Raw genomic sequence first — 11,463 nt, forward strand, 5'->3', positions numbered from 1 at the left:
CCCCACGTGTCCCGGCGCCCCCCGGTACCGGGCTCCGCCCCCCCCCCCGCCAATTCCCCCCCGAGCGCGGGGCGCATGCGCGGGGCGGGGCGGGGCCGTCCCGGTCACTTCCTGCCCCCGCCCCCTCCCGCCTCCGCTACCGGCTCCGCGCGCCGCCGCCCGCTCCCACCGGCCCCGGCCCCGGCCCCGGCCCGCCGGTGAGTGCGGGGACGGGCCCTGCCGGCTCCCGGGACCGGCAGCCTGGGCTCCCGGCCTGGGGGGACTGACCCGGACCCGGACCCGGACCCTTACCGAGAGCGACCGTCCCCGTCCCCCGAGGTCCCCCCCATCCTCCTGCCCAGGGGCCGGCCCCGTCCTTGGCCCCATCCCCGGCCCCGTCCTTGGCCCCCGTCCCGGTCCCCCTCGCCCCGGTCCCGCCGGGGCTGTACCCTCCTGTCCCCATCCCCCTGCCTAGGCGGACAGCCCTGTCCCCGTCCCGGGAGGGACATCCCCGTGTGTGTGGGCAGGGCACGGCAGGGAGGGGTTGCTCTGCCCGGCGGGCACGGGGCAGCCCCGGCTTCCCGCTCCCGGGAGGGGCCGAGCCGCCCTTTACCCGGGGCGGGGGATGAGGACAAGCCCCCCCCCCCCCCCCCCCCAGCACCCCGTCACCCATCGGGAGGCGGAGGGAGGGGGGGGTGGCGGGGAGCACCCTCATTCCCTCGGCCCACAGCTGGGCGCTCTGTGCCACTTCCCCCGTCCCTGGCTGTGCCCCGCATTTTGGGGTTCCCCCAGCGCTGACCCCGGCACGGGGTGCGCCCCAGCCATGTCGTTTCGGAAGGTGGTGCGGCAGAGCAAATTCCGGCACGTTTTTGGGCAACCGGTGAAGACGGAGCAGTGCTACGATGACATCCGCGTCTCCCGCGTCACTTGGGACAGCACCTTCTGCGCCGTCAACCCCTCCTTCGTCGCCATCATCGTGGAGGCCAGCGGCGGCGGCGCCTTCCTCGTCCTGCCCCTGCACAAGGTACCGGTGACGATACCGGGGTGCCGGCACGGGAGGGGAGTCCGTGCTGGTGGGTGACCCCCAGCACCACCACCCCCACCCCGGCTTTGTCCCTTTGTCCCCAGACCGGGCGCATCGACAAGTCGTACCCCACGGTGTGCGGGCACACGGGCCCCGTCCTCGACATCGACTGGTGTCCCCACAACGACCACGTCATCGCCAGCGGCTCGGAGGACTGCACCGTCATGGTGAGGGGGGTGGCAGGCGGCGGGGAGGGGGCCCACAGGGAGGGGGGCGGGAGCGTGGCGAGGGACCCCCCCCGCTTTTTGCCCACTGCCCCCTCTGCCCCCGGCAGGTCTGGCAGATCCCCGAGAACGGGCTCAGCCAGCCGCTGACGGAGCCGGTGGTGGTACTGGAGGGGCACTCGAAGCGCGTGGGCATCATCGCCTGGCACCCCACCGCCCGCAACGTCCTGCTGAGCGCAGGTACGGGAGTGCCACGGCGGTGGGAGGCGGGGGGACGGGGATTCGGTGGGGGACACGTGGCCGAGGTGACCCCCCCCCCACACACACACGCGCGTGCGCTGCTCTCGCCCAGGCTGTGACAACGTGGTGCTGATCTGGAACGTGGGCACGGCGGAGGAGCTGTACCGCCTGGAGGGGCTGCACCCCGACCTCATCTACAGCGTCAGCTGGAGCCGCGACGGCGCCCGCTTCTGCACCGCCTGCAAGGACAAGAGTGTCCGCGTCATCGACCCCCGACGTGGCACCGTGGTGGCCGTGAGTCCCCGGGGGACCTGTCACCTTGCCCCTGTCCCCAACGCCCCATCCTGCCCTGGTCCTCAGGGAGAGACCCCCCCAAGCCCTGCCCTTGTCCCCTGGTGCTCCCCACTGTCCTGTGTCCCTTGGGTGCCCCTGTCTGTGCTGGTGACCCCCCCCGTCCCCTCCCCAGGAGAAGGAGCGGGCGCACGAGGGGGCTCGGCCCATGCGGGCCATCTTCTTGGCCGACGGCAAGATCTTCACCACCGGTTTCAGCCGTATGAGCGAGCGGCAGCTGGCGCTGTGGGACACGGTGAGGAGCACCCCGGGGGTCCCATGGGACCACGTCGGGGTGCCCCAAGGGGCTGACGCGCTGCCCCGCAGGAGAACCTGGAGGAGCCCATGGGGCTGCAGGAGCTGGACTCCAGCAACGGGGCTCTGCTGCCCTTCTACGACCCCGACACCAACGTGGTCTACGTCTGTGGCAAGGTACAGCCCGGCGGTGCCCCCCACCCCCCCACCCCTCGCCAACGGCTCCCACACCCGTGAACCCCGTTAAACGCCGTGTCCCCAGGGTGACTCGAGCATCCGGTACTTTGAGATCACGGAGGAGCCACCCTACATCCACTTCCTCAACACTTTCACCAGCAAGGAGCCCCAGCGGGGCATGGGCTGGATGCCCAAGCGCGGGCTGGACGTCAGCAAGTGCGAGATCGCCAGGTGGGCACAGGGACATGAGGGGGGACAAGGGGGTGGCCCCCATGTCCCTCCCCAACCATGACCCCCTCTGCTCCCCCCGGCAGGTTCTACAAGCTGCACGAGCGCAAGTGTGAGCCCATCATCATGACGGTGCCAAGGAAGGTCGGTGGGGACTGGAAGGGGTGTGGGGTGGTGGGGATGGCGGGGACGCCCCGCCCCGGGGCACGGCAGCAGGGTCGGGGTCCCTGGCAGGGGGAAGGTGGCTGGGTGGGGGTCCCCGTGGGTGCTGCGGAGGGTCCCTGGGCAGGACATGGTGGCAGAGTGGTGGTCCCTGGGTAGAACACGGTGCCTGGGTGTGGGGGTCTGCAATCAGGTTGGGTGGGGGTCCCCATGGGGGCTGGGTGGGCATCCCTGGGTGGGACACGGTGCCTGGGTGGGGGTCCCCATGGGGTCTGTGGGGGGTGCCAGGGTGGGGGTCCCCATAGGGTCTGCGTGGGCATCCCTGGGAGGGTCCCATTGACCCCTCTGACGTTGCGTGTGGGGGGGCGCAGTCTGATCTGTTCCAGGACGACCTGTACCCCGACACGGCGGGCCCCGAGGCGGCGATGGAGGCGGAGGAGTGGGTGGCGGGCCGGACGGCGGGGCCGGTGCTGGTGTCCCTGCGGCAGGCCTACGTCCCCAGCAAGCAGCGGGATCTCAAGGTGAACCGTCGCACCCTCCTCCACGAGAACCGCCCCCCCGCCGCCGCCGCCGGCCCCACCACGCCGCCCCCCACGCCCCCTGCCGTGCCCGCCCCCGCCCGCCTCAGCGCCCCCCCGGCCCTGGGCACCGGCCCCTCTGCACCCACGGTATGGCTGGGGTGGGTGGGGCCTCTGGGGTGGGCGGGGCCTAGGTGGGTGTGGCTGTGGAGGGGGTGCAGGGTGGGCAATGGGTGGGGTCTTTGGAGTGGGCGTGGCAATGGCTGGGTGGGGCCAGGGTGGGGAGGTGGGTGGGGCTATTGGTGGGTGTGGCCATGCTCGGGTGGTGGGTGGGGTCTAAGGTTGGGTGGGGCAGGGGGCGGGGGGTGGGATGGGGTCTGTGGGTGGGGCCAGGGCTGCGGGCAGGGTTGTCTGCATAGGTGGGGCCGGGCGTGGCTCGGGGGGGCGTGGCCCTCGGGGCGCGGCTGACGGTGTCGCGCAGGGCGGCGGGCGGCTGGAGGAGGTGCTGCAGGAGGTGGCGGCGCTGCGGGCGCTGGTGGCGGAGCAGGGCCAGCGCATCGCCCGCCTGGAGGAGCAGCTGAGCCGCCTCGAGAACGGCCACGTCTAGGGACCCCGCGTCCCCCCTCAGGGACCACCGTGGACGGGGACACCCCCCGCCAGACACACCCCCACACCCCGGTACCCCCCTCCCCTCCCACCTGCCAGGGACCATGCCTGTGCCCCAGGGTCCCCCGAGCCCTCCCACCCCGCCCTGGGGTCCCCCCTCCGCTGCCGGGTCCTTCTCCCATGGGAGGGCTGGCCGCCCTTCTGGCAGCTCCCCCCTCAACCCCATTGCCTTACTGGGTGCTGCCCCCCCCCCCCCCAAATCATGGACCATTCGCCCCCTCCCCGTTCCCATGTCCTCGGGCTGGGGGGCTGCTCCTGGGATCAAACACTACCCCCTGCACCCCCTCTCCTCGCATGGGGTGGGGTCTTCCCCCCCCTTTCCTGTGGGGCAGGGGCACGATCTGCCCCCCCAACCGTGGAATATTGTCCCCCTTATATTTTGGGGGCTTCTTCCCCCTCCCTGTTGTCCCCCACCCCTTACAGTGCAGGGTCAAAAACTATATTTTCACTCCAAATAAAGAACTTTATAAGAAAAGTGCTGGGTGAGGCAGAGGTGACGTGGGGGGGGTTGGCTTGGGGGGGGGGGGGCTACGTGGAGGGGGGGTTGCTATGGAGTTGGGGGGCTCGTTGTGGGGCCAGGGTGCTCTGATGGCTGCAGGGGACAAGGAGGGGACAGGAAGGCGCAGCGGTCACGGGTGCGAGCGAGCTCGGGTGCGAGCTCACCCGCCTCAGGCAGGAAACGGGGCGCCATGGCGGGGGCCGCTCGTGCCCCAGGGGGATTTCCCTACCCCCACCCCCAAAAGCAGCACTGTGCCGTGGGGCAGGGCACCCCTGTACGCGTGTGTCCCATCGCCCTGCGCAGGGGGTCCCCTCGGGGTCCCCAGAGAGCCGGGTGTAGCCTTGGGGGGGGGGTCAGCGGTCTCAGGATGGGGTGGGGGTACCAGTGACCCCACAGTCATGGTGAGGAGTGGGGGGACAGCTCAGGGTGGGGGCAAAGCAGGTCCCCACGGCTGGCAGCCACCCCGGGTTTCCAGGGCCCTGGGTGCATTTTAGGTAGGCGAGGGGGGTGCAGCACCTCGCCTCCCCCCGCACTGATACATCCGCTGCACAGGGACAGGAAGCGCCGGGGGGGGCCCCAACACGGCTCGCGCCTGCAGCACCAGGACCCGCTCCGGCAGCACCCGCTGATGGTAAGCACCCCAAAAACAGATGGGATGGGTGATGGGCCCTCTGGAACCCGGGGGGACCGGGTGGGGGGCATCTCCCAGAATTGGAGTGAGCGGGGAGGGGGGGTGGGGAGGCATTTCTCCAGCCTCAGTTTCCCCTGCTAAATCTGGAGGAGGTGGCTGTGCTTCATTCAAATGTGGTTCCCCGCAGCTGGTGCTGCAGCAGGGGCTGAGACGGAGCGGGGGGGTGGCCACAGCAGTGGTGGGTCCCTGGGGCAGATCCCCCTCCCACAGCACGGCTGGGGGGGGGGCAATGGGGCTTGGTGCTGCTGGAGCTGGGGGACAGGTTTTGAGGGGGGTAAGGGGGAAGCGAGGGCGGCACAGTGGGGCTGGGGGCCCAGGGTGGAGGCTGTGGGTGCGGGGCTGGGGAAGGGGGGGGCTGAAGCGATGGCTGGGGGGGGTGCTATGGGGCTGCAGCACTGTGGGAAGGGGTGAGGGGTGCTGTGGGGCTGTGCAGCTGGGGAAGGGGGGGCTGACCCCCCCGTGCGGGGGTGGCAGGACCCTGCTCCTCTCCCCCAGCACCCACAGGTGCTGTGGCACCTGCCAACCGCAGCTTCCCGTCACAGGGCCGGCCCCGCGCCGGCTGGCCACCTGCCCGGCACGCACCGCCGGCGGGGGGGGGCACTGCCCCGTCCCCAGGGTCCGCTGCCCTTCGCCCCAGCCCTACCCCACTTTCCGGGATGGGGCGGCTACCCCAGGGCTGGGAAGGACCGGGCTGGGTGCCAGGCGCATGGCGGTGACTCCGTTGCCCTCACCCGCAGGCTGGAGCGCGGCGCTGCCTGCCGGCACCCGTGCTGCTGGCGTTGGCCGGGCTGGCGGCGGCGGGGGAACCGGTGGGGAGCCGTAACGACCGGGCGGTGGGGGCTCTGTTGGTGCTCCTGCTTTGCCTGGTAGTGGGGTTGGCCGTGGCCTGGCACCATCTCTGCCGCGTCTCGTCCGGCCGCTACCATCCCCGACCCATGGGCCGCCGGGTGCTGGCGCTGCTGCGGGGACGTTGGTACCAGCTACGGGGACGGGGTGGCCTCGCCATGCAGCCCTGCCACGAGGGCGGGGAGATGGTGGTGGTGGCGGATCTCCGGGATGAGGAGGAAGAGCTGATGCCGTGGAGCCAGGACCAGCGGCCGCAGGATGAGGAGGAGGAGGAGGAGGAGGAGGAAGAGGAAAATCAGAGGGAAGATGACGATGAAGAGGAGGAGGAGGAGGAGCGAGAGGAGGAGGAGGAGGAGGAGGTCAAAGCCAAGGCCAAGGCAGCCCCGGAGGTTGGGGAGAGCCCCCCGAGCGGGGGGCAGGTGGCGGGGGGCAGCGCCGAGGCCCTGCTCAGCGACCTCCACGCCTTCTCGGGGACCGCGGCGTGGGGGGACACGCGGCCCAACGTCACCGCCCTGTGACATCACTGCCCTGTGACATCACCACCCTGTGACATCACCGCCCCGTGACATCACCGCCCTGTGACCTCACCGCCCCGCCCCACCCAGAAGGGCCCAGTCCGCTGCCTGCCCGCCCCAGGGGAGGCTCCTGACTGGCTGCACAGGCCTGGGCACTGGCCAATAAAAAAGCAGCTCTGCCCAGCTACGGCTGTCAGGGTTAGGGGGCGGAGGGGGCGTGGCTTCGGGGGAAAGTGGGTGTGGCCAAAGGAAAGGGACAGGGCCCGGGGAAGGGGCGGGGCCCGGGGAAGGGGCGGGGCCCGGGGAAGGGTGGGGAATAAGGGGCGGGGCACAGTGCAGGGGGCGGAGCCTGCACCCCACCCTGCTGGGGCAGCCGATCTCCCCCCCGCCCCCGTAACCCCCAGCACAGAACCACCACGGCCTCATCAAGTCTTTTAATTGGCACATGTCCAGCAGCCGGGCCCACACCTAACCCCAGGAGGGGGCCACACCCTGGGGGGGGCCCCGCTCCCCCAAACACCCCCCCCACACCCCCCGCCTGACAGCAGCGCAAGCGGGCAGGGGGCCATGATGGGGGGGGGGGGGACGACTGCGCTGGGGAGGGGGGGGCCGTGCCCATGGCAGCCCAGAGCAGAAGCAGCATTGCGGGGGCCCCCCACCCCACCCCATGGGGGGGCACCAGGCCCCACCGGCACCCGGTGTCCTCCCCCGTGTAACGCTCCCCCCCCCCCCAATCCCCCCCCCCCCCCCCCCCCCCCCTACCGGGGCACCCGCCCCCGGCCCCCCTTCTGCTTCTTGGCCCCCACGGAGGTCTTGATGGGCAGTGGGGCCGTGCCCTCGGGCGGGGGGGGCAGGCTGGCCCCCAGCTCCATCGGCTCCCCCGCTGCCCCCGGCTTGAACGCCTCGAAGGGGGAGAACTTCACGGGGCTGGGAGGGGACACATGGGGGGGTGAGGGGGCACCCCCTGCCCGTGGCACACCGCTGCCCACCCCAGGGGCTTCCCTTGCCCACCGCGGCGGGGGGGGGGGGTGCTGCCCACAGAGCCCCTTCCCCAACCCCAGCGTGTGCCACGGGCATCAAGCCCCCCCATCCTCCTGACCCCCCCCCGCACCCCCAGCACTGTCCCCTCGTTCCCAACACCCCCCCATCCCAAAGCACCCCCCCATCTCCATCCCACTGCTGTGCCCCGCAGCACCCACCCCGCTGCCCCCCTGCCCCCCCCAGCCCCACCGTGCCCCCCGGGGTCCCGTGGGTACCTGACAGGGGTGCGGGGGCTGCTGTTGAGGCGGCGGGGGGAGCGCACCTTGGGCTGGAAGGAGAACCCCTCCTTGATGCTCTCCAGCACCGAGGGGGCCACATAGGTGAAGCCCTGCGGGCAGGGGGGTGTCAGGGGCAGGGACCGGTGGGTGCTGGGTCCCCCCACCCCACCAGAGGGGGGGGATGCCTGCTGCCCCCCCCAGACCCCATACCAGGAAGGCTTGGTTGGCGCTTTCGCTGATGGCGGCGTCATCCGGGCTGTCGACGGGCGTCTGGCGGGTGAAGCGGGTGTCGAACTGGCTGACGTCCTCCTCCGACTGCTGCGGGGGGCAGGCAGTGGGTGCTCCCGTGGGTGCCCCCACCCCCCCAAAACGCGCACCCTGCCCGCCCTGCCTCTGCCCCCCACCCCGGCCGTACCAGGCAGGGTTTGAAGGGGGGGTCCAGCCTGCGGGCCAGCAGGTCCTCCCAGTTGATGTGGCGGAAGAAGGGCTGCTTCTGCAGGCAGCGGTGGGGAGGGGGTGTCAGGCTGGGGGGGGGGGGAGTGTCCGCCTGCCACCCACCCCGCTGCCCGCCCCTGCCTGTACCTGCACATCGGCCGCGTCCCCCGGGCCCCCCCCAATCCGTTGGTTGGGGTTTCTCTTGAGAAACTGGAAGAGAAAGGGGGATGGAGAGGGGCGTGAGATGGCGTTTTGGTAGGACCTACATAAACAAGTTGGGCGGGTGCCGTACCTTCTTGAGCAGGTCCCGCGCGTCGGGCGTCAGGTACGGCGGCAGCACCAGCTTGCCCTTGAGGATCTTGTCGATGGTTTTCTTACGGTTCTCGGCGGTGAAGGGGGGCTGCGAGAGGCACCGGGTGGCGAGGAAGAGCCGGGCGGGCGAGGAAGGCTCAGCATCACCCCCGTGGGGATCCCCCACCCCCCCGGGGACCACCCCCCCACCCTCTTCAACCCCCCCACCCCCCCCCCACCCGGGGAGGAAAGAGCAGGAGTGGGACTTGCCGATCCTGTGAGCATGTCGTACATCAGGGCGCCCAGGCTCCACCAGTCCACCGCCCGGTTGTGCCCGCTGCGCACCAGGATCTCGGGGGCCCTGGGGGGGGGGCGGGGGGTGTGTGTGGGGTGTGTGTGTGTGCAGGGGAGGTGTGCCCTGAGCTGGGGGCAGGGCGGGGGGGGGGGGGGCCCAGGACAAGGGACAAGCGGGTGGTGTGTCCCCCCCTCCTCCATGCTGCACCCGCCTCACATGTACTCGATGGTGCCGCAGAAGGTGTGGGTGACGGCCCCATCGTGGATCGACTCCTTGCACAGCCCAAAGTCCGTCAGTTTGATGTGGCCTGAGGGAGATGGGGGGGGCGCCTCAGCACCGTCCCCAGAGTCCCCCCCCGTGCCCCCCCAAACCCCCTCCCCATCCCCAAGCCTACCTTGGCTGTTGAGCATGATGTTCTCCGGCTTGAGGTCACGGTAGATGATGCCATGGGAATGCAGGTGGCCCAGCGCCAGCGTGATCTCGCTCAGGTAGAAACTTGGGGGGTGGGGATGACTGTGAGCAGCATCGGGGTCCCACTCCCCCCCCTGCCCCCCCCATGTCCCCTCTCCCCATCCCTACCAGGCGGTGTCCTCCAGGAAGATGCCTTCCCGCTCCAGCTGCATGAAGAGTTCTCCACCTGCAAGAAGACACCCCAAGCGGGACCCCCTGAGCCATCCTGGCCCCCCCACCTTGGTGTGTCCCCCCCTGAACCCCTCCCCTTACCGCTGAGGCACTCCAGGATGAGGTAGAGCTTGCCGCCCGTCTGGAAGGCGTAGATGAGGTCAACGATGAAGGGGTGCTTGACGGCCTCCAGGATGTTCCTCTCGGCCCGGGTGTGCGCCGTGTCCTTGGCGTTGCAGGCGATCTTGGCCTGGGGGGGAGGCGGTGAGCTGGGGGGGGGGGCTCCCCGAATGGTCCGGGGGGGCCGGGGCGGCGCTACCTTCTTCAGGACCTTCATGGCGAAGATCTTCCCCGTGTTGGTGCCCTGCACTTTGCGGACCTGGAACACCTGGAAGAACGGGGAAGGGGGTTGGTTTGGAGATGCCATCGGGCAGCACCGGATCCCCCTGAGCACCCCAAAGCCCCCCCCGCCCCGCCCCGGCGTGCCGTGCCCCCCACCTTGCCGTAGCCACCCTTGCCCAGGACGCGGAGCAGCTCGAAGCAGTGGGGACCGATGTGCTCAGGGCCGTTGTTGACGCTGCTCTCCGAGATCTCGATCTCCTCGTAGTGCCCCACCGGCCTGTGGGGACAGCGGGTGAGAGGGGACGGACCCCTTGCCTGTTCCCTGCCTGTCCCCCCTGCCTGTTCCCTGCCTGTCCCCCCCTGCCTGGCCCCCCACTTACTCCAGGCCGTTCCCCCGGGGCTCCAGCTCCATCTCCTGTGGGAGGGAACCCACAGTCAGTGGCGGGCAGGGGACCCATGGCAGGCAGGGGACCCATGGCAGCAGGCAGCAGGCAGGGTGCCTGCAGCAGGCAGCAGCCCCACTGCAGGCAGAGGACCCGCAGCAGGCAGAGGACACAGGGCAGGCAGGCAGGCAGGCAGCAGGCAGGGGACCCAGGGCAGGCAGGCAGGCAGCAGGCAGGGACCCAGGGCAGGCAGGCAGGCAGGCAGGCGGCAGGGTGCCCGCAGCAGGCAGAGGTGCTGTGCGCCGGCCCAGCCGGATGTTTTTGGGCTGAGACAGGGCCCTGCCCAGCGGGATCCTCCCTCTGCCCGGCCGTGCGGGAGGAGCCGGACCGGGACCCCCGGCCCCTGGCTGTCCCCCGGCCCCGCCACCGGCAGGACCCCGGGGTGCCCGTCCCGGTCCCCCCTCCTTCAGCTGCCCAACCTCCTGCCCGTCCGTCCCGTCCCTCCCGCCGTCCCCAGCACCGCGCGGGCCCCGGCGCATCCCTCCGCTGTCCTCGGTCGCCCCGTCCCCACCGGGTCCCGGTGCCGCTCACCCCCCGCCCGCCTCCATCCGCGCCCCCGTCACGGTCCCCCGTCCCCGGCCGGTCCCAGTGACCCCGTCCCTGTCCCGGTCGCCGCGTCCCCATCCCCGGTCCACGCTCCCCCATCTCCAGTCCCGGTGCCGCCCTCCCCACCCCCCCCGGTCCCCAGCCGGTTCCCGTCCCCGATCCCCGCCCCAGCCGGTCCCGGTGCCGGTCCCTCGCCCCGCCCCGGTGGCGGCTCACGGCGCCCAGCTCGGGCTCGTCCCCGTCGCTGCCCTCCTCGGTCTCCAGGTCGATGTCGAACACCCCCGCCATGACGGCGCCGCACCGGGACCCCGGAGGGACCCGCCCCGGTGGCCCCGCCCCTCCCCGGTGGCCCCGCCCCGGTGGCCCCGCCCCTCCCGCGCGTCACCGGGGGGGACCCCCGGCATCCCCGCCGCGGGGCACGCCGGGAGCTGTAGTCCCGCGGGGGTCCCGGAGGGGGGTGGCGGCGGCGGGGGACGCGCAGGGACAACGACAGAGCCAGGCCGGCCGCTCACAGCCTTTACTGGGCACCCCCCGCTCGGCCCCGGGCTGCGGGGCTGCCCCGCCTCCGCCGCGTCGCTGTGACCTCATCGGCGCCGCCGTGACGACAGCTGAAGGGGGAGGAACGCCCCGAAAGAGACGGAGATTTCCCCCCCCCCGCCACCACCCCGCCCCGACCCAGCTCGGGGTCCACGCGGGCTTGTAGGGCACTAGTGGTACTGTGGGGCCGAGACGGCTGCGTGTTGCTGCAGGGCACTGGTGTTATTGTAGGGTCGCGGGGGCCACAGGGGCTGTGTGTTATTGTAGGGTCGCGAGGGCTACGTGTTATTGTAGGGTCACTGGTGTCATTGTAGGGTCGCGGGGGCTACAGGGGCTGTGT

General features: G+C 71.7%; 3 protein-coding genes across 4 annotated transcripts; 2 read left to right on the forward strand and 1 right to left on the reverse strand.

Moving 5' to 3' along the window:
• The first annotated feature begins 120 nt into the window (after positions 1-120).
• Positions 121-4,265, forward strand: CORO1B (coronin 1B). The gene is made up of 11 exons (XM_054828547.1): positions 121-197; positions 801-1,003; positions 1,108-1,230; positions 1,338-1,467; positions 1,580-1,761; positions 1,934-2,053; positions 2,125-2,229; positions 2,315-2,460; positions 2,544-2,601; positions 2,991-3,287; positions 3,619-4,265. Exons 2-11 carry the CDS (start codon positions 803-805, stop codon positions 3,742-3,744), a joined length of 1,488 nt encoding a protein of 495 aa, XP_054684522.1. The 5' UTR covers positions 121-197; positions 801-802; the 3' UTR covers positions 3,745-4,265.
• Positions 4,266-4,698: 433 nt separating this feature from the next.
• PTPRCAP (protein tyrosine phosphatase receptor type C associated protein) lies at positions 4,699-6,537 on the forward strand. Its single transcript, XM_054828549.1, has 2 exons — positions 4,699-4,933; positions 5,731-6,537. The coding sequence occupies exons 1-2, from the start codon at positions 4,931-4,933 to the stop codon at positions 6,355-6,357; spliced, it is 630 nt and encodes a 209-aa protein (XP_054684524.1). The 5' UTR covers positions 4,699-4,930; the 3' UTR covers positions 6,358-6,537.
• A 236-nt stretch (positions 6,538-6,773) lies between these two features.
• Positions 6,774-10,925, reverse strand: RPS6KB2 (ribosomal protein S6 kinase B2). 2 transcript variants are annotated; one of them, XM_054826932.1, is made up of 15 exons: positions 10,803-10,925; positions 9,978-10,012; positions 9,754-9,874; positions 9,575-9,643; positions 9,358-9,505; positions 9,214-9,271; positions 9,029-9,129; positions 8,851-8,941; positions 8,610-8,700; positions 8,341-8,448; positions 8,196-8,258; positions 8,029-8,106; positions 7,824-7,931; positions 7,611-7,663; positions 6,774-7,281 (listed from the first exon to the last, which is right to left on the reverse strand). In XM_054826932.1, the coding sequence occupies exons 1-15, from the start codon at positions 10,872-10,874 to the stop codon at positions 7,113-7,115; spliced, it is 1,365 nt and encodes a 454-aa protein (XP_054682907.1). In that variant the 5' UTR covers positions 10,875-10,925; the 3' UTR covers positions 6,774-7,112. The 2 variants fall into 2 exon arrangements, with proteins under 2 accessions (XP_054682907.1, XP_054682906.1); XM_054826931.1 differs by having other exon boundaries at positions 7,611-7,723.
• Positions 10,926-11,463: the final 538 nt, after the last annotated feature.

The sequence above is a fragment of the Grus americana genome, chromosome 5, assembly GCF_028858705.1.
Source record: "Grus americana isolate bGruAme1 chromosome 5, bGruAme1.mat, whole genome shotgun sequence".
Lineage (NCBI taxonomy): Eukaryota > Metazoa > Chordata > Aves > Gruiformes > Gruidae > Grus > Grus americana.

Coding starts and splice junctions, on each gene's coding strand:
- CORO1B (XM_054828547.1), top strand. CDS start 803: ATGTCGTTTCGGAAGGTGGTGCGGCAGAGCAAATTCCGGCACGTTTTT. Junction 2,461..2,543: donor AGCAAGTGCGAGATCGCCAG/GTGGGCACAGGG, acceptor TCCCCCCGGCAG/GTTCTACAAGCTGCACGAGC. Junction 3,288..3,618: donor CCGGCCCCTCTGCACCCACG/GTATGGCTGGGG, acceptor GGTGTCGCGCAG/GGCGGCGGGCGGCTGGAGGA.
- RPS6KB2 (XM_054826931.1), bottom strand. CDS start 10,874: ATGGCGGGGGTGTTCGACATCGACCTGGAGACCGAGGAGGGCAGCGAC. Junction 9,130..9,213: donor TTCCTGGAGGACACCGCCTG/GTAGGGATGGGG, acceptor CCACCCCCCAAG/TTTCTACCTGAGCGAGATCA. Junction 8,449..8,609: donor ACGACATGCTCACAGGATCG/GCAAGTCCCACT, acceptor TGCCTCTCGCAG/CCCCCCTTCACCGCCGAGAA.